At 38.5% G+C, this 22253-nt stretch overlaps 1 protein-coding gene across 4 annotated transcripts in view; it reads right to left on the bottom strand.

The window, feature by feature from the left end:
* Positions 1-22253, bottom strand: part of NFKB1 (nuclear factor kappa B subunit 1) — a 65969-nt gene that overhangs the window by 30498 nt on the left and 13218 nt on the right. For all 4 annotated transcript variants that reach the window (XM_063156415.1, XM_063156416.1, XM_063156417.1 and 1 more), the window contains exons 2-5: positions 15768-15820; positions 14667-14751; positions 7418-7458; positions 5017-5115 (exon numbers count right to left, since the gene is read on the bottom strand). In XM_063156415.1, coding sequence (XP_063012485.1) covers positions 5017-5115; positions 7418-7458; positions 14667-14751; positions 15768-15820 — 278 coding nt within the window. The remainder of the gene's footprint in view (positions 1-5016; positions 5116-7417; positions 7459-14666; positions 14752-15767; positions 15821-22253) is intronic.

Genomic DNA, 22253 nt, shown 5'->3' with positions numbered 1-22253 from the left:
GGACATAATGTCTCTGAACATCTCATAACTTTATTTCTTATAGACAGACTTTCCTGCTTGATTTTGAGTCACTTGGGGTATACTTGGTGCCCAGGAAAATAGTCTGAGTGGTTAAATATCCTTATGTACCATAAATTAAGTCTGAAATAACTTTTCAATGTCCTTGAATCATGCCATAATTTCAGAATAATTTTAAATCAATTCTGGCACTAAGGCATAAAAGTAACTACCAGGTTTGCACTTATGAAACACTGTCAAAGGCCTGAAAAGGTAGAAGATATGTTACAATGCTGAAGAGGGATTATGGTTTTGACACAAAAACAGACTCAGCATGAGGAGGAGATAGCATGGGGATGCTGTATGGCTCAAAATCAGAGCTGTGATCCAGAAAACATCTATTGAACTTAAAATTAAAGGTGAAGGGAAAAAATAAAAGGAGTTCCTGGGTAGAGTATAGCTGTAATACTTGATTACATCCTGTATCTGAAGCAGCATTCAATTGATCTGATAAAGTTAAAAGGCTGCAGGCTTACATTTATCAGCTCTTTCTGTTTGAGAGATTTGTCTGAAAGATTAACAGGATCCTGTGAACTCGAAATTGAGTCAGTTTCAAAACAAGAGTAGAAAGTTTTTTTCAGTTATTTCATGTCCTCCTGCAATCCAGATCCCAGACAATTTTTATAGGTTCCAAGACTTTACAACAACTTTATAAGAACATTTTCATACTTCAAAGATGTTTTTTTCCAGTTACTCTTACAAGCAAGAAACAAAACTAATTGGTCAACAACAGGAGCAAATGATGGAAAAAGCCACATTAAACCTACAACACCAGCATTACAAAAGCACCTATTTCTCCTTCCAATCCCTTTGTTGAAAAACTGCAGCTCCAGCCCTGCCTGTCCTTCAGAGTGTCACTACTGCTGTCCTAGGCACGTAGCCTTGTACAAGAAGTGTTCCAAGATGAGGAATCACTCACTCTTTATGAACAGCTTGTTTTTACAGAGCAGTATCTCTCTTTTTTCAGTTGCTAATTAAACACAAAATATTCAGATGTGGTACAAATCATGTAGGCAGCTGAGTACTTATTTAAAAGGCTTAAGAAAAAGCTATGTAGAGTAATTTAAACAAATGGGAGCTGAAGATCTGATCCTCTGACTCTGAGGTCACTCTAATGGCAAAAATATGGAGCTTCTAAAGTGATTCAGTGCCTCATATTTAGCTAAATCAGCCTTACCAGTAAAAAGCTCAAATCTCACTGAATTTGATTCAGTAGCTTTTTAAGAGGGGTAAAGATTTATACCAAAGAGTCTGCTTATTCTTGTCTCATGTTTTTTCCTTATTTCAGTTGTTGGGTGATTTTTTGGACTTGTAATCAGCAGTCGATATCACTTTACATTTAATTCCTATTGGGGACAGGGGGAAAAGCAAATAAATATGCTCCTTTTGTCACCAAGGCTCATCAGCAAAGTAATTTTCCATAAATTCTCCTCCTGAACTCGAAGTAAACGTGCTGAAACCCCAGATTTTAAGAAGAACTCTTATCTCCAGACTGAGGTATAATTTGGAATAGCCCCAGGACAGACTGGCTGGGCAGTTCTGTTGGTGTGCCTGGGTCCAGGGCTGCCTAACTGGTGTGCAGCTCCAGTTCACAAGCCAAAGTGCTCTGTGCCCAAACTCTAGTGCAGAGAGATGGTGTTCTTTAGCTCAGGCACACCTCTGAACTCTGGGCTGGAGCTCATTTACATCCAGCTCACAAAGAACACTGAACTACAGACTGCAGCCACCCACGTAGATTTGCCCCCGAGGAGATGAAAATTCAGGACATTTCCTTCACTCTGCTGTTTTCAGCAAGTTCTCGTCACACCTAAAAGTGGAACAAGCACTTCAGTGTAAATCATGGAACTGCCCAGACTAACAGCAGCATGCAAGATCAGGGCACACATGATGAACGTGGAAGGACAGTGGAAATTTTCTGCATGAGTTTTCTGACATTTTTTCAAATATATGAAACCCAAGCAAATTATAAATAAAAATACTTTAGATAGTTAAATATGGTGGTGATAATATTAGACTTTGCTGCTTTATCCTTTCTTTTTATACTACTGATTGCTTTTTCCTCTGGATAAAATAGTAATGATTAATAAGCAGTTCATGAATAAGCTTTGGTTTCAACTGTTCTAGACAGTAGAATTTTCCAGTGCTGTGTTACTTACACTGAGTGAGTGAAAATTAAATTTAAATGAAGAATTTTAAGTTGCAATCATGAAACATAACTTCATTGTAACATCTTTATTATCTACAACTTCTCTGCTCTCCGTAATAACACACAAAGTTATATAGAATCCTCTGAATATGCAAGATGTTTTCTACATATTAGGATTACTCTTAGCAAAGACAGGGCTAAGCAACAGAATGTAAGTCCACAAATCATTAAGATAAATGAATCCCATTTTTGATATTATGGGATCTAGATTTTGATATTATGGAATCTACTGTTATCTAGACTCCATTAGTCAGGACTGTTCCATTAAACAAGAGGTTTTACTTCAATTCCACCTTGCTGACCATTGCAAATTTGTTTCAAGTGTAAAGACTGGCATTGCAGAACTGCTACATTAACTCCTGACCTACACCATCTACTAAAATACTGCACAGGGAGAGGTTAAACATGCAATTAAATACCAAAACACCTTGCTTAGAGACATAGCAAAGTCTTCAAAACTCTAGCCTTTATGTGAGAGATATGTCTTGATGTGTTCCAGCTTAGTTACGAGTTAGTGACAGTGCAGGGAGGAAAAAAAAAAGGGTGAAATTGAACAGTCCACATTATGCAAGAGGTCACATCCCATAAATGTGTTTTCGTTTTGGCCTCCAATCCATGATCCTATGAAAACAGAGCAGGGAGACTGCAATGGTTTTTTGCCCACAGAGGATGTCCATTTTCAGGACATCCATGGTAGGTACTAGTAATTTTGAGAGAGTTGGCCAAACTCTCACAAAGCAGATCCCAATGTGAGCTGCACTGACCACACCATGGCCAAGGGTTTAAAGATCTGTCACAAAACCTCCTTTTTTTACAGTACAGTCAAAGCTCATGCTACTGTCCTTTCACTGCACTATGATCAACTACTGTCGGTTTTATAGTGAAAACATTGGCATGAGAGTAAAAAAAAAAACACCAAAAAATAAAAATAAAATTTATAAAACCAAACCAAAACAAAAAACCCAAACGCAACAAAAAAATTGCAATTTTCAATTGTGCTCTGCTCATTTAAGACAAAGTGAGTACATTCTGACAAAACATAGAAAAGACTTACAGGAAAAGGTGTGAAACACTTCTGTCTTTCCTGGCACCACTTGAATCAAGAACAGGCACTAACAAGCCATGGCCTTGAGGAATTTACTTGTGTTCCCTTGCCAGCCTCTCCCAGCAGGTGTTGCCATGTGGGGATTTGTACTGGGGAAAAAAACCCAGATGCACACAGTGGGATGGGAGGGAAGGGAAGGGATCTGTGTGTGTGTGTAAGCTATAGATGAAATTAAAAAGTGATGATCAATGAAATTAGAAGGTTTGATGGAAAGCCAAAGAACATTTTGCTTTCTAGTTTACTCAAGGAGAAATTCCATTTCCCGTTTAACTCCTTGTCATGCTATTGTGTGACCTACCACACCTTTATAAAGTATCACTTGTATTATTATCATTGCAGATTGGATCAGAATCCAAAGATCTGGCTCAACTGAAGTAAATGATTTTATATCTGAACATTCCAGTGAAATTACATTCACTGGTTCATCATTACTGTCAAAACAGGAAAGAAAAAAGCAAGTAGATAATTTGCCTGGGCTAGTAATTTTTCCTAAGAGTTTTGCAAGGCTATATGAAATCAGCTTTCCCAGCTTCTTCTCAATTCACAAAAACTATCAGCCTAGGCTACCTCAGCCAGTGCTGATTATTTTCCATGATGTTATGCTTACACTGGTTCATTAGGAGATGCAACTATTCCAAACTCCAGCCTTTCCCACGAACTGCAGACAAACTACACACACACACTGAGGAGAACAACCAGGAGTGGCACACACCAAGGCAGAGGTTTATTGCTTACCACTCTTCCCTCCCCTTCTTTCCCCATAAAGGCATAAGAGAGCACCAGGATTAGAATATATTAAGAAATAACACCAGTATTAGAATACATTAACCCTGCTCCTCATGAGAATTTGTAGTGCATCAGTTCAAATATGTAATGTACTAAGAAGACCAAGGCTTGCTTTTAAGTTAAAAATACTGAAAAGACACAGTGTAGGTCTTCCACACTTCCACAGAAAAAAAAATTTGCCTGCAAGAAACATAGGCAAATACAATCCTCCAGTCCCAGAATGATTAATCACTTTTCTAATCTTCATACTAAGCCTCCATAGAACATTTCTTTGATTAACATATTTTAATTTTTCTTTTCCAGAGGGAAAAAAACAAACCCACAAAAAAGTTCAGTGAACACCTGAACATAACATTGTTCCTATTAAAATCAGAGGTTCTACGTTACTTTAAAGGAATTAAGTTCCTAAGAAAGGAATAAGGAGTTGATATGTTAGATATTGATATTGAATAAGGAGTAAAATGAACAGGAAAAAAAGGAAAACTTGGCATATAGCATCCTAGAGTGAAATGGAATAACTAAACAGACTCATGCTTTGCAATGGAAATGGAGCAACAGAGCAGCTCAAGCCTTGCTAAAACTGCACCTTAAGGAAGAGCTCCATTAGTCTGCACAATGGTAGTGAGGTAGTAGGTGCAGATAACTTACTGTTCAACTGCTGGCAGATAAAAACAGTGCCAAAACAAACCCACACATCTTAGGACAACTTTATTTTCAAAATCAAATGTGAACGTCGGGATTGAAATGTAGTCTGTCTTGAGCAACTTCATACAAATGTATGTTGCTATGCAATAAGGCCCTATACACACACATATGACGACACTGGCATTGACTTTGCAGCATTAATGTTTTATGTCCTTACTTTGACCTGAGGGTATGATTTTTTGTTCTTTTCACTAGAAGCACCAGGAAGTCCACCGTGCGAAGGCCCTTCACACACGTATCGGAAACGAAATCCCCTCTGTGGAACGAAGGAAAAGAAACTTGAAAGCTGTACAGAAACAGAGCCAAAAGAGAAACAGCACACACACAGATGAACACACCCACAAACAAGGCTTGCCCAAATGGAAAAGTTACAATTGTTCATTCATGAAATGCTGGTTAACAAAGCATCGCTGAACTGCAGCCCTCGAGAACCTCTTCTATTTTCATTTTAACGCTCAGCAGCAACCTCATATTTTTCTTTTGGTTAAGTGAAGATACTTTGAAACAGAGAACTACTTATACTCTTAAAATAGGATAAAAATTCACATGTAGAGAATGCAAGAGCAGATACTCTCTCCCAAGACTGCTGCTAAGTAGACAAAATCGAAACAAATAATAAGGAAGCCCAAGTACCCTAAATGAAAGTACAGGGATGAAACAGAAACACTTCCTCCTTCTGGGAAAAACATATGAAAGCCGTATCTCTCAGTGAAATCCAGAAACAGTACGAAAGCTTCAGGGGACTCTGGCTGTTTTTCATCTCAGCTACAGATGTCTATAAATAGATATCTGAATATACTTTAGAGAACTGCAGGATCTTGAAAACCAGTCCAGAACACAGCTCTCCATCAACTCCATTGTTGAATATCCCCTTTATTTTACATGGCAATCAATAAACCATGAAAGATGCAACTCTTAAGTGAAGGTGTCTGGTAACTAACTCTACTTAACAATATATTTCATGTGGTCCTCAATTTTGCTTTCAGATCTACTCTCCAAGCCTACAAGTTCTGGCAAAATTTCCATCTTATATAGGGGTCCCAGTGTCCAAATAGCACCAGTTAATGTTGTAGTCTTTTCCAAGAACCATTCAGCTTCTTTCTAGTAGTAGACCACTCTGAATTCAAAGTCTGTATTAGCTGAAAGTGAACAACATGCCTTAAAATTACTCCATAAGCAGAAGCTTCAATACCTATCTCACTAAAGCTAAGAACTTGTTTACCAAGCAAATGTAAACTTTTATGACTTTTATTTAGACCTAACCAATTGTCTTTCTAAGGTGAACTGAGTGACCCAGAGTTCTGTGTGTTGATCAAGTAGATCAAAAGGCAAAGCAACCTCTGTGAAAGGCAGATCACCCTCTGCAGTCAGGACCCATCACTCTGCTGATGGATCACCCTCACCACCCTGCTATAAGCCCCTGCCCAGCTTCCCACATGGGTACCCCACGAGAGGAGCCCCTTGCTGACAAGTCACACGTGGGAACAAAGGTTTCTCCTTATGGACTGTGCACTGCAGGCATGGCCTGATTTGGGATGAACTCAAAACAATGAGGAAGATGCAGCATATTCTTCCAAGAGTTCACAGTACACTGCTGTTCCACTCAGTGCTGTGATGAAGAGCCCTATTCCTGGAGGGACGCTCCAGCACAAAAATGTCATTGGTGTGTGATTGAAACCAGTGTTCTCCACTGCCTCCTGCCAGGAAGAATGGATTGCAATATGCTTCTGCAGAAGACCAAGAGGAGGATGGGACAGCTTTTAGTTTACTGAACAGCTCCATAAGGGAGGATTTTGGTGAATTCACTGGGACAGACAGAAAAGGCACCTCCACACTATAACAGCTTCAGGAGAAATCCTTGCAATTGCTGGTGCCACCAGCCAAAGGGGACCTATACCCAGGCACACTTCAGGGCAATCTTTACCCAGCAATTAGTTGCATGAAAACTAACCAGTGCATTGAAAAGATTTCTCTGCAGTTAGAGGAGCATAGGTCACTGTTTGCTACCTAACAGAAAAAAAAAGTTTCATTGGAGAACTTATCTTCATTTTTCTTTGATTATTCAAAACAGACAACCATAACAAAAATAATCTCAAAGGACAACTGCATTTCTTTACAACAACAAAACACAAGTCAGAAGTTCCTGTAACTTGGGAATTAAGTGTTTTTATTTTTAACTTCTTGTATTTCAAAAACTATGAAACAAATCCTAAAAATCTTCTGTGTTTGATCTACTAGTTTATGTTTCCAAATACTGGGGTACTGAAACAGCCATTTCTAAGATGAAGAATCTATACTTAGCAAGGCATATTTTTAAAACACTTAGGATTGTTTTTTTGTATTATGACACTTCCAGAAAGAGATAAAGAACACAGAACAAAACAGGAAATGCTTTAACTACAAAAGTAAGAGTTAAAACTCCTCATTTCAAGTGCCACATTTGTTCTGAGAGCTCAGACTTTTCTGTGCTCTCTTTTACTTAAGTAATAAGTTTATTCAAAGCTGAATGTAGTAATATAACTACCTTGGACATTTTCAAAATGTAGTCTTGTTCTTACCTGTTTTGGCTGTTCTATGATTTGAAGATACGGTCCATCTGCTAAAATAAAAGAAAGAAAGAAAAGTATTAATAGAAATTATATTTCCATTGCCATAATGAATATATAGGTTGTAGGGGTAAGATACTGTCCTTGAATTACTTGAGATAAAAATTTTGAAAACGTCTAAGTCTCTTCAGAACTTAAATTTCAATAAATTATTTAATTGTGTGTCAGTCTGTTACTCCCAACTAAAGATCAGTAGTATAAGAAGAAGAAGATTAAGTAAAAAAGTTAATTTTACTCAGAGAGCCTAAATGGACAACTGATCACTCAGTTAAAACTTGCAATGGTGAATAAGAACAGGATCGTTCCCTTGCCACTGACAGCAGCCTGGCTTCTTGAGCTAAGGTTAACTTCTGTATTTAAACCCCTTGGGCTCTAGAGACTACACTCACCAGCTTTTGGCCCCAGGGCTTCCTACACAATAGGGGCTTTTGAAAGTCAGGAGACAGCCAATGGGAAGCTCTGAGGCATGGGAATACAGGAGGAATTCAAGCTGTCTCAACATGCCCCAAACAGTCAGAACTGCTTTAAAAAAAATCCTGGAATTGAGAAGACTAAACAATTTACATTCTTTTAATAATTTCAGATACACTTTTAAATAGAGTGTTCTGCTGGGCCTCTAAAAACACTGAATACACTCAATTTTACTACAAATACAGACTCTCTTTTGATTGAGCATGGTGCCAATACATAGGATTATGTCCTACTAAAATTCTATTTATGTCTTTTAAAGAAGGCTTCATTAAACAACTTTCAGTCTCATACAGAGGCTAACTTCATACTATAAACCTCATGCAAAATTCACCAGTTTATATAGCTTTTGAGTAGGCCCTAAATCCAATGAGAATTCAGTGCCACCAGAGTTAAGCACTCATCACCTGATCAATGATCAACTCTGATAATTTAGATTATTTACATCAAGAAGGAAAGTTCTCTGTGTGGATGGCTGTGAAACACCTCTTAAAATGCAAGCCACTGATGAGTCTGAAAACAACAGTTCCAAGAGCTATGATTACTTTCCTCTCTCTTGTTAAGCAGTCAAGATTATTTGTATTTCAATGCTAAAATATCTGTTTTCAAAGCAGACCCCAAATGACAGCTTCACTGGGAATAACTAAGTAATATTTTTCCAGCCATATTCCTGTTGGATTTCTGTATTATCAGTTCTACTCTGTTAAAGGTATTAATGCCAAGGAGTCAAGCACAGATCTTTACTGAACAAGCTTCTCTCAACATGAAAGTTTGAAAAAATACACAATAGATTAAATTAGTATTCTGCTACCGCAGTTAGCTGACTCAGCAACTGAACTAACTTCATGTCAAAGTTATATTGCAAATATTAGCAGTCACAACAAATGCACATTTAAAGATAAATTCGTTCTCAAGTGCATCAATTGTACTTTTCTTTGAAAAAGTAAACGGTGCTTCCTGAAGTCGTGAAAAACAAATGCCTCAAGACCATATACACATAATCCTGCATTACAAAGCAGGAAAAACAGTTTGGACTTCAGGGACTTTAAAAGATGCAGAGTAATATTTAGCTTTGGCCTTGCGTTTCAATTTTTGTCTGTAACAGATAGAGTCAAAATTAGCTGAGTTAGGTTTAAGCAATGTATCAGCACTTAAATTTAAAACCTCTTTTCACAGCCCTCTAACTCTCTTCATGCTTTAGGCACCGATAAAGTCATATTTTAACAATCCAGAAGCCATGTATTTTCTGGGCATTGGCAGAAATAATGCACCTAAAATACAACAGTGTGTAGTTCAACTTTCAACCAAGCCTCCAGGACATGATCTGCCAAGTAATTGTTCTTTGGCTCTTCTCCTCTTAGGAATTCATTTTCAAGACATACCTGTTGGGTTAGCAAAAAATACTATTGCTTTCTCTCAAACATTAGCCAGAAAAGAAGTGTCTTTATCCAATGGCTAAATGGCTGCAGAAGTCTCCCAGGACACATCACACCCAAGTTACAGCTTTTCCTCAGAATAAGGAAATTCAAACTCCTAAGAGAGGCATATACACTATCTTGGCACATCAGAAAACTAAAGAAAAATGCTTCATACCACTGAAATGGTTTTCCTTGTGAAAACTCAGGAAAATTGAAAACTTAGGACTGTGGTTATTCTGACCTCTTGGAAAAAAAGGTTTTAAAAAGCATACAAATATGCTGATTAAAAAAATCATGGTTTATATACCAGCACTAGAAAAGTGCAAAAAAGACGCAGTGTAAATGTACAAAGCCAAATCAGATGTCTGTTATCATTAAGCCACATTATGCAAATAACATAGCAATGTACTTAAAACAGTTTTGTGAGGTCTTATTTTAACCTTTGGGTTCCATGATTAAAGATTTTCCTTTTTTTTTTTAACAGTGGCTAAGTAATTCTCTGGTATAGCATCTGAACCAGTCACAAATAACAGTACAGAGAAGGCATTCTAATGCAAAGCACCTCATAATATCTGAAATGCTACTTAAAAATAAACCAGCAATGTTCAAGAAAAGATCCATGCATAAATGGCATATTGTTTTGATTATAAAAAGGATTTTATTAGTGAAAGGTCTCATATAGCTGTTTTCACTGAACTCTGAATACTTTCCAGAGGCACATTACACAGCCAAACACTGGCTATGTGTGATTCCTTCTTTCTGTCATCCTTTCCCATGGGGAAAAGAAAACATATTTAGTGTTTTGCACACAGCAGTTTCTAATATTTTGTTTCTATCAGTAGGCCTGTCTTTGTCTCAGCAGACAAAAAGCAGGAACCTGAAGATGAATACCTTGTAAGGGGAACTAAAAATGATGAGATTTGTGATGATCCTTTGCTCCAGCCTGGAAGGTGCTTTAAGTTCTTGTTTAAGGAGCAACCCCCTGTTAAATGTTGAACAGCCACAAGAAGGAACATTACTTAATGCATAGCTTATGTTCTACTTTTGCCCTACAGAGAGGCTGAAGGACACGATCACGGAGCTGGCGCTAACACAGGCAGGGCTCTCACGGCTGCCAAGAGCCAGGTTTTGACAGGAGTGTCCCTGGTGCTTTGCCTGGCACTGCTGCAGCTGGGAGGCCAAGAACCACAACATGCAGTCCTCCAGCCTGAAGGGGTTTTGCCACATCCTGGCCAGGCTTCAGGGCTTCTTTTTCTGTCTTCTTGCCTCGCTTGCCACAGAGCGATTCGCATCCCACTCCACTCTGAGTCACAGTCCCACTTCCCCACGTGGGAACTTCTCAACTGCCAAGTTTCTTCATTTTCCTTCCTGCCTGAGTCAGAGGCCCTCCTGCCCCTTGACACTCCCACCACTTGCATTCTTTCTTCCTCTTGACAGGCCTCACCCTACACACACACTTCCAAAGGAGCACCCATCCTAGGCTCTCCCTTGATTCCTTCTTCCCACCATAGCAAACTCAAGGAAAAAGAGGTCTCTGAGGTTGGTGGGATATCTCTGCAGGCCTGGCTACTCTCTTAGACTACTGGGATCCTGTGTCTAACAGCTTTCTGAGTACCTAAAACCATTCAATGTAACCTGCAACAGCCTGTGAACAAGCATCATCCCTCACATCCTCTCTGCTGGTGGGCCACCAGAACAGGCATCTCACCCTTGTAATTGCTGTTTTCTCTGTGGATGTGGATGGATATGCTCATAGCCTGTAGGTATGGATTGTTAAGTCCCACATAAACTCTCTTGTGCCCATCCTGGCAGTGGTACCTTGCTGCTAAAAGCTCAGACTGGAGACCTAGTGCCTTATCCTTCCTGAAGGCCTCTTGCAGCATTTACATGTCCTACCCCGAGGGATTCCCTTGCACAGGTATACTCTCTTGAATCCCAACTCTTCGGTGTTCAAAGCATGATGTTTAAAGCAAATGGCACATGAAACTTTGTTTAACATCTTTCCTTGGTTCACTCTTCCAAACACGAGCACAGGGGTTCTAGAAAAACACCAGAAACTGTATGGAAGTCTGCCCAAGCTCCTGAGGACTACGGCCACTACTGTGGAACAGGGAAAATGAACACTCATCTCATTTTTGGTGGTGGTCTAGTTTCCTTGAACCTCTAACATTATCTCTCTTTAAAAAAATATGAAAGAAAAATATAAGTGCCTTCTTTTTCCCTCTAAAACCTCATTTTTCACAGCAAGTGTCACAGAGAGTTGGACAAAGGAGGTTAAAGAAACAGCAGAAAATTAATTTTAGCAGCCTCCAGGCAATACTGCTCAGCTCCTAATAACTCTGCTTCAACTTCAAAGTTTTAAAAACACACCACCTTAATGCCAAGAGCTAGTTAGACCAGAGCCTCTCAAAGCCAGAACAACTACACAATTCCCAAACCCACCTCTAACTGGGGCATGTTACATGGCTGTAGATGGCCTTGGATCATCACGAGCGAGTACAGAACATCCAAAATTACAAACCCCTTAGCTCAGAGCTCTGCCCATTTCCTCTTCAATGCCCATTTCCTCTCCTTCCTATCCAAAGGCATCTCTGTTTCTCCACTACACAGTGGACGTGCCACTGCTGTGCATCTGCTTTTAGTCTATGTAAATACATGCTGTGCTTAATGCTCCCTCCATCCCCAATGCCACTAAGGATCAGTACCTAACCTACCTAATCAAAGGCAGGATACTTCCCAGCAAGCCAAAGAAGAGGCTGGTTTCACGAGGTACTGCCTTTTCTGCTGGTAAACCTTGATCCACATAACTACTGCAACTTTAGAGCCAAAGTAACAAAAAAACCTAATTTTTATTCAAAACAGACATACGAGAGAGGAAAAGAAGCAAAGACACTCGAGCATTGACAATGATGTTGAGAAAATCAGTGCCCCACCATCTCAAAGGTTTCCTACTATTACTGTAAACATTAATGTGGCAGCAGAACATCTATCACCAGAAAGTCCCCAAATTCCCCAGCTGCTTGTTGATTCAGCCCCGCTGGCACGACACAGCAATCCATGGTTACACATTAAACCTGTCTCCCATGTAATGGGTCTGACATTGGCCTTTATGGATGCACAGACTGAAAGATATAGGCACCATAGCCAGATCATGAGGAACAATTCATGCCTCTTTCTTCTTCCTGCCTTAATCATCCATCTGTCCTTGAGAAAAATCCTTTTATTTCACTCTCTCCATATCTCAATTGGAAGTACTTCTGGAAAACCCCACATGACTTTTTAAACTGACTTTGATGAGTAGAAAGAAATAATTAGTCCCTGCCTGAAAACCACTAAAGTAGAATATAAAAATTATTATATTATCTTTTAACTGAAGGGCCAGTCCACAGTAACAATGCAGCATATTTTCAAGAAGGGGAGGAAATAAACATTATTGGGATACTGTTCAAGAAACAAACAAACCAACTGTAGCATCATGAGAAGCAGCTGAAATGATCAACCCTTTCTGAATTTTTTTCATTAACTTTTTGTTTGCGGTAACATGAAATCCATGATCTGTTACTGAATCCCATTTTGTGCACAAGGAACTTGCCACCTATACTGCAGCAGTAGACAAGAGCAGTTGAACTTATAAATAAAAAAGACTTTTTTGAAGCAATTTTTCAAATTAAGGACAAAGCCATACTTAGCCCAGTAAGAGTTTTCTGTGGCTGCAGAACTCAGTGAATCCCTGACATGTTTTTGAAAACAGCTGTTTTCTACTTTAGATTATAGTTATCTGAAAATTAGCTTTATATATCTGATAATTTGTATGGAATGAGTCTGCCATGAAGAATACAGAGTAAGCTCAAAAGGTACAGATAAAAGAGCTCATTACAGGGAAATTTCAACAACCTTATTTGTTCAATAAGAAGCTGGGAGAAAAAATCCCTTGGTCTATAATGCACAAGCCCTTTAATACAACACAGATGAACCTTACTGAATAATCTTATCTGCCTTAATAAAAATACACTGTAAACAAATGATTGCAACATTCATTTGCTGGATGTTTTTCCCTATTTGTCACGAGCTTTGCTCATGAGAACATTTTCTCTTGAAACAAAATTATCTTTTGATCCTTTCTTGCTACTACTCTTTTAAGAAAACACTAAAACAGTTAGCCTGCTTTAATTTTAATTCTATAAGCAGCCTTTATTGTTACTTTAGGATGGAATTTTACCGGTGAAGGAAAATGTTAAATGCTTGTATCATTCTACCCTTAACACCTTCACTGCTGTGAAGTGTATCAAACACTGCAATCAGAAGTGGTTTGCACTTTCAACCAAAGAGAGTAATTTGCAATACATGAGGCACCAGCTACATCCTAATACAACAGTCAAACAGATAAGAGAAAGTTATGACAGTAAAAGACTTGAACGGCTATACTGGAGCTGTATTTTGAGAAAAAAATCCTAATTTTAAATTAAAATTTATTTCCTTCTTCCTTTTGTATCAGTTGTTCTAATAGACTAAGCAGGAGAAAAGAGTTTTCCAAATTCATGCAAGAAGTAATATTCATAAAGAACTTTAATAAGCAAAACCAGACCAAGGTTGATCAAGCAGCTGATACTAACTGAGCTATAAAAAACTTGCAATTGTTCTTACTGTTCTGGAAGCATACTGTAAGAGCTGCTTATCAATCAGACCTTTGCAGAATACTATTTGCTTATTTTCAGTGGTTTGTTGCAAAATTTGTCTGAGCTTTCAAACTAGTGTTATTGTTCAGGAAATTGTCAGGTGCTTCTAATACCACACTGCCATTTCACAGGAAACAGAGAAGTCGTACCATTTGAATGGTACAGGAAGTTAATATTCTCTGCATTTTATTACTGAAAAACAAGCACCTTAAGAACTACTACAACTAATGCAACAGCATTCAAAAGGAAAAGAAGCACATGGTGCAGTCGGCAAATTGGCAATAGCAACATGCAACTTGTTGAAGGTTCAAATTCAGAAAAAAGCCTCAACAAAGAAAATTATAAAATTGGGTCACTCAAAGCTTTTTGGTCACTGTCCTGGTTTCATCTGGGAAACTGCTGAAACTTTCAGTTTCTGTACAAGCCACAAGAAAATCAGATTTGTCTCACTGCTGAAAGTTTTGCGAGGGGAAGAAAGATGCAAAAAAATGTAATAAAAAAACTAGTTGACAACTTGTAATCTACTAGTATGACACACAAGTTGGTAAACAAAAAAGGCTCTGAAAAGAACTCCTCAAAAGAAAACAAAGCGGAAGAATCAGCAGGACAATGGCACCATCAAATATTAAGGGTTCCTACCTGTTCGTAGCGGTAAGTCTGCAGTGATGTAATTGGTACTGTTAAATAAAGCATTCATTCCCATGAACTGATCCACTGCAAACATCTATATTGAAAGAAAATACTCTTCATCATTACATATATACACAGTTGCATAAAACATCTCTCAGCAAAGCACTTAAAGTTCTTTGCAAATATTGAGACTGCAAACACCTTGCTGAATTACACAAACATTTTATAGCAATTTTATTTTTGCTGGCAACAGCACTGCAAGCAGAGCTGACAGCACTGACCCAAGTTTCACCAGAATCACGAGACCACACCAACCTCAAAATCTTGCCCAAGGCCTTGCTAAGAACCTGTGAGTTTTCGTTTCCATTTCTCTGATTAAACCCCACCAGACTACATTCATTATGTAAATATATTGACAAGCTCTAATGCAAGTGTGTTTTTGTTGTTTTTTTTTTTTTTTAACTCTGATATGTCTTAACTTACTGTAATTGTTGTCAGGTATAAATCTATCTTTTCCCAAAGTGAAGCAAGCATAAAGGAGAAAACAGTTGCTTTTTGAAAATTAAGGTGAATGGAAATGACCTGTTCTTCACTTAAACTTTTCACCCACACACCTTCCTCACAGTTCAAGTAATTTATGGAATGATCTAAGAAGATCAGGAAGAGCTCCTGAAGAGCTAGGCCTGTGGATCTGTGTGAGTGAAGGAACATTTTAGTGATCACTGTCAATGCCAACATCACAAAAATTTAAACAAAAGGGCCTTTTAGGACATAAGGGGTTTTATTTTCAGAAACAGTCCAATGTCGACCACAGAAGAAATTCCAGAGCAAGTGTCACAGGCATGCAGGTCATAAAAATAAGGTTTTTTTTTCAATTGCTCAATTCAGCAGGCCTAGATTTCCTTCCCATTTCAGCCATTTTAACTAGTGCAGGCACTTTACAGGTCACATAAAAACCACCTTAGGGAAAAAAGCCCTGATTTCTGCCAATGCAGAATGATTTTCCATGTCCACATAAAGTCTAGAAAATGACAAGACAATAGGAGAGAAGGCCTAAACAGACAGCTAGGAGAGGATACAGGGATACTGAAAACACAGAAATTCACTTACTTGGGGATCATTTACTCCCATAATATAGGAATCTTCTGCTGCCATTTTAAGTCCTGAAACACAAAAAACATGATTAGAACTCCCATTTTTTTTTCCCAATGTAGAGCAATAGAGAAGCCTGGAAAGCATTCAGAGTTGAATGCCCAATCTCTGACACTTTTTATTTTACTCATAAAATTAATGATTTCTAAAATACTTCTAAAATTCCTCATTATTTGGAAGAGGCAATGTAAGGACAAGATAGGCTACAGCTAGGATATTCCATGCCTATTGCCAAGAAATTAAAAATTACAGTCAAAGTCCAGAAGTCAAAATTTCTTAATATCAGGAACTGGTTCTGTCTTTGCTCTGACTATTCTGCCATTAGACTTTAGGCAACATCATTACCATAGAAATAGCAGAACTCTTCATTTGTACACAATAAAATTAACATTATGAGCATTCATGAATGAACTCTAACAGTTTTCTTATGAAGTATTACTAAATGCAAATAAAGATGCCCAAGAAAGAACATATAGTATAAAAAAAAATAAATAAAACCAGGATTCTATTATTGACTAATTTTGGACACCTTTATTTCCAGGGTTCCACAAGTGCTTAGCACACACAACAACTCTGTGCTGACAATGACAATGCACAGCATCCATCACAACTCTTTCTCACAGGTCTACATGTGAATTCTGGACACTGGAAAAGTTTAGCTTGGTTAGTTTTACTGGGACCAGTAGTGGGCCAGTAGCAGAACCTGTGAATTTTCTGAGGAATTTATTAGGTCTGTTAGAAGATATTACTATTAGTGTTACTTCCTTTCATGTAGATGTTACTAAAAGAATTTACAATTTCACCTATGCTGAGCTCACTAAATAAGGCTCTCCAAGGGAGTATCTGAAAATAACAGTAGGGCTATTTCAAGAGAGTCATGTCTGCATTCAACAGGCACTAAATAAGGTTAATAACTAACAGAAGACAGAAACAGGTCACTGGCCCTCATATTCCACCACAGTGAACACGAGCCATGTTTTCCAGCAAAGAGAACTGTGAAAACTACTGCACTACCAAAGAGAGGTGCAAGAGATCAGTAAGTCATCAAAGAAAAACTGAGTCACCATGTACCTCCTACAGGAACTAGAAAGGCAATTATCAGAAGGAAAATTGGAATACTTGGGTACTTCACCTTGATGGAGGCTCAACTCTGCTTATTAACAATCTCCAAACACAAGTCTCCCCACAAAGTAGAAAATGTAAATAAAAATAAAATGGAGAAATAGGAGACACTTAATGCACAGATGACTTCAATGAAAAAGATGTTTATGTGGGTACAACTGCTTTTCAGACTAGAAAAGAAAGTACCCACCTGACTGTAAATCGATTTTAGGAATATTTACAGGGCAATATTTATTCATAGTTTTTGTTCAAATATCAAATAACTGATCATAAGATTTCAGTAAAAAATTAATAACAGATATAACAAGCAGCCAATGTCACCCATGCTGTACTTCATCACCTAATACAACAGGATTTCAGCAAGATAAAAAACACCAGTCAATCGCATTAGCTCATAGGCACATTCCACAAAGCATTATTTTCATCAACCTTTCGCCATTGTTATTATTCAACTTTATGGAAAAAGTCAACATACAAAGCGTGATAAAACCTTCAGGATACAACAAAATTTACTAAGATGTTTTTATTTGCCTTCTGTTCCATAGAAAAATATAAATAACATTATCACCAACTGACAAGTTACTTAAATCACTGAAATAACTTGTAAGATATTTTGTCAAACACTTCTTACTGAAAGGTGTAGCTATTACAGAAAACAATCTGAAGACCTCAATAGCCAGCTTTTTCTTACAAAGTGTCAGAAAATACCCACCCTCTTGTTACAGCCTGATTAGGTAACTGAGTGCAAATGCCAAATTTCTTCGGCATAAACAGAATAAAAATTAGTCCTAAAAATCTTGTTTTGTGATGTCCCATATTTAAATAGTTAAAATTTCATCAGTCACATATGCAAAATTGTGTTCCAAAATCTTGAAGGTACCAGATGACATGGTAAACATGCTTGTTCAGAAAAATAAAATATTCTGAGGAGCTAACATGAATGGCATCTGCCCACTTGCCTGTTCGCTATATATATATATATATTTATATATACATATACTTTGCCAAACTTTCAAACAAAGCATCTCACAGCTTATTCTGCAAGCCACAGGATAAATATAATAGTAGGCTCTATTTTCTTTGCCCTATTCTAGCTCCTCAGGCTGCACCTCTCTCCCTCCAGTAGAACTCTGGGGGCAGTGTCCTCACACCAGCCACACTTCTGGTCACACCTACATTTCTACAATACGTGACTTTCCAAAAGTGGAAAAACAGCGCAGAGGCATTACTTCTGAAAACTTTTCACTTAAAGTATTTTGATGTAAAAATTAGAACTTATTTAGGAAAAAAAAAAAAACAACCTACATCCATTTGAATCAGCCCTTCAGTTTCACCTTTTAAAAACGGTAATTTCTGGCTTTTTGGCTGATGCAGTGAACATAGTGACACCAAAACAACAGCCTTTAAAGATGTTCCCCCTGCAGTGCTATGTTCAGCTCTGGGCTATTCAGCACCAGGAACACAGGGACCTGCTGGAGTCTGTCCAGAGGAGGCCATGAAGATGCTCAGAGTGCTGGAGCACCTCTCCTGCAGACAGGCTGGGAGAGCTGGGCTGTTCAGCCTGGAGAAGAGAAGGCTTCAGGGAAACCTTAAAGCACCTTCCAGTACCTGAGGAGGACCTCCAGGAAAGCTGGAGAGGGACTTTTCACAAGGACAGGATGAGGGGGAATGACTTTAAACCGACAGAGGGTGGGATTAGATTGGATATAAGGAAGAAATCCTCCACTGTGAGGGTGGCCCAGACAAGCTGCGGCTGCCCTATGCCTAGAAGAGTCAGGTTGGATGGGGCTTGGAGCAATTTGGAAAATTTATGGTAGCAGAAGGTGTCTCCACCCAGGGAATTTGGGGGGGTTGGGACTAGATGATCTTTGAGGTCCCTTCCAACCCAAACTACTTCATTATTCCATGAACATGACCCTTGGAAGCAGCAAGGTAACTACTGACATAGCACCCAGTCAGGTGTAGTAGGTAGGTACTAAATAATGCCTAACCAGGTACTAAACACAACCTCTCTCACATCATAAGTGCAGATGCCTCTTAACTTGAGATCTTTCACGTTCAGATCAGCTCCACTGCTTGAGGGAGGGGTTACAGACATTTCTCTGGCCTGAATGTTAAGCCAGTTTATTATGAACAGATTATAATTTAGATGTGCAAACATACACCTTTGTGTATGTAAACTCACACTTAATTGCCTTATCAGGGCTTAGACAAAGATTAACCCAGCTGTTTAAAATAACCCTTCCACATGAGTGAAAACACTATGAAACGCTGAAAACATTCTAAATGACAGTTTCACTATGTTTTGTCCTCTCCAAAGCCAAACAGATAGCAAAAGTGTTCTGGGAGCCCTACCTTCAAATAACCACTTGTGTCCTTAGGATTTATTAAGTTCACAAATCCATACACTTCCTCTTACATGAAAATTGATGCAAATCCACAAAGTCACATGATCAAAACCCCAAAAAGACACAGAAAAATAGATCCTAGCACTACCTGTGTGACCTCTAATTGGCCTCTTCCCTTACTGCTCCAGTTTCTAAGCACCTTTCCCATTTGCATCAGGTGGTAAGATTAGCATCTACCTCGAGCAGCTTTGCTCATTCTCTCATTACATGAGCTGTATTATGGGTAAGAGATTGCCACCTCTCTCATTTGAAGATGACTGGAACAAAGCTTCTTTGTGGAAGTTCATGTTATTATAGATGCCTGCTTCCTGCATATTCCTCCAATTCCTACAAATTGTACTGCAAACTAGAATCTACAATAAAAAATACCCCAACACCTGCAGACCACAATTAACCACAGCAGTCTCCACCCTGGAGATTGTCTAAAGTTTTTCAGATAATGGGGCACAGGAAGCTAGACATTTCAATTCACAGTATTTATAAGTGTGAAAATTCAAAGGTCAGTGAAGAAACTTCATTTAGCTCCTAGTGCAACAGGAAAACATAAAATCCAGCTAAACTTGCCCAAACCCACACAATTACACCTTCTGAGAATAAGTGTGGGATGTGTGTGCATGTGCATACATATTCCTTCCCCTTCACAGCAGGTCAATTGCCATTGTGAAAACGGTTTAAATAGAAAGAAAAAGAGAAAAAACCTAGGAAGTCATGTATACACATACAGGAGATGACTCTGTTGCACCAAACAACCAAGCAAACCTAATGGCAGGTACTTTGCACCACTGCTCCTCCTTAATAACCAAATGATACAAGGTACAAGTGGCACAGCTGGAAGAACATGATTTATTGTATTCTAAGTATTTGTTCTAAAGCTTCAAAAGGAGCAGCCATTTAGAATGAAAACAACATAATTAATGTAGGAATGCTGTAATCCACGAACAAGAATTCTCATTTCTCTTATCTCAATCATTTGATTTCAGAGCTCTTCCCTGTTATTCTCCCACATTCACTGTGTCTGTTTACCTTTTAAAAACCAAATTTCCCTATTCAACTGTTTTCAGCCCCCCTGATTTTTCAAGGGTACAGATCCTTCCCTTTACTTCTCTTCAACTTTCAGCCTGAATTTTAAGCATGAGGTGAACCCTTCTTCTTTCTGACACCAGCATCCAGTCCAATCCCTAAAAACTTGGAATGTGACTTCTCCCTTTCTACAGACAAACATGATCTTTATCACCCACTTCATTGCACTTGAGAACTGAAATTAGTGTGATGGATGTTCTTCCACAAGGAAATTTATTTAAACCATCTCTTAGTTCAAGACATGTTTTACATCATCCTGTTCTCACCTTTCAAGGCTGGGATTCAGAATGCAAGCCTCACAATAGGAAACTCAACTACTACTACACCTCAACCGGCTTGATAAACTGAAAGAACAATTTTTCCTGAAAGTTTTCTAGCAGCGTGCTTTTTCTCTTTAGCCTGGCTTTCACTGGAATTTACCTGTTAAAAATAAACTTCTTTAACAGGACACTGAATGAAATGAATTAAATTCAGTGTGGTTATGCTCTTAGCCTGTTTATTTTGCTTACTAAAAATAGAGAGGAATAAGGATGAAAATGAAGCAAAGATGTGTCTCTTTCATATATTGTAAGTATATTTTTACTACATCAGGGCTATGAAGTGTGGTGGATGATCTCATTATAGAGAACTGTATTTTTAGGAACAGCACCAAATTTTCAGAATTCCTGTACCAACTACGAAGTACTGAGGTAGAAACAGTAAGTGTTGTATTGTACAGACAGGACAATGAGTTTAACCTGCTGTTGCTTCCTTAACTTTAGGCAGCAACTATCCATCCTTGAGCCTCAGTCTTCCATCCTTTGCAAAACATAATCTGTATCTGTATAGGGACAATTGTTTCAGAGATTTGCATTTCCCAAACAGAGATGCCGGGAAAAGGTATTGTGCAATAGACTCTCTGGGTTGCTGGGTCAGGGCTGGCAGCAGGACAAGAGCTGCTGAGATGATTTTGGCTGGAGGCCAGAGCAGGATCTGCTCTGACAAAGCAGAGACAGGATCCACGCTGTTCACTTTCAACCTTTCACCACTGCAGTCCCCTCGAAGCCAGCCAGGATGCTGCCACCCCTTTCCCTGCACAGCCTTTTCACCTCGCTTCTGGCCACCTCTGCACTCCAACCAGCACTTCCTTTCCCTTGGAACCCAGTTATTCAGCTCCAGAGCACAAAACTCTGAATTCAAAGTAAGAGATGAGAAAGAGCTAATGTATTCTGTATTATACAAAGTAAACAGAACCCAAATATTAAGGGAACATCATGCATACTTTCACCCACAATATTGGCATAGATGTTTTCAGGACAAACATTAAAGAAAAATACGTTCAAAAACACAAGAAATTGTTGTTAACTTGCTCATGTTGACAAAGCCACATCTATTATGTTATTTTGAAGGGATTAAAGCCAGTAATGAAATAGATTTGAAATTTGCCTTCAAATGTCAAAATGTTTACTACTATTTCTTCTCCCAGCTAGGACTTCAATACCTGGGTGTGTAGGGAGCTGTTTTAAGGAAACAACACTCAATTTTCACAAAAGTGGCATAAGAAAGTTGTATTTTTCACATTCCTTCTGGTACTTCAAAGATCTGTAATCTCTCAACAAAGATTTGAGTGCAATTTCTCATATACAAGTGCAATGTTTGTTCAGAGAGACATTTTGATCAAAGATTCTAATTTCCTCTGCAGAGTTTTTGTCATCCACACACTGTTGCAGCTGCAATAACACTACATAACCCTAAATGACACTGTTTGTTTTTCTAATATAACAACCCAAATTGCCTCCTCTTGTGACTAATTAAGCCTGCTTATTATTTCCTGTTGGGTGGGACCTGGCAGTTG

The sequence above is a fragment of the Melospiza melodia genome, chromosome 5 (genome assembly GCF_035770615.1).
Source record: "Melospiza melodia melodia isolate bMelMel2 chromosome 5, bMelMel2.pri, whole genome shotgun sequence".
In the NCBI taxonomy this organism is placed as follows: Eukaryota; Metazoa; Chordata; class Aves; order Passeriformes; family Passerellidae; genus Melospiza; species Melospiza melodia.
This window is presented reverse-complemented; position numbering and strand designations above follow the sequence as displayed.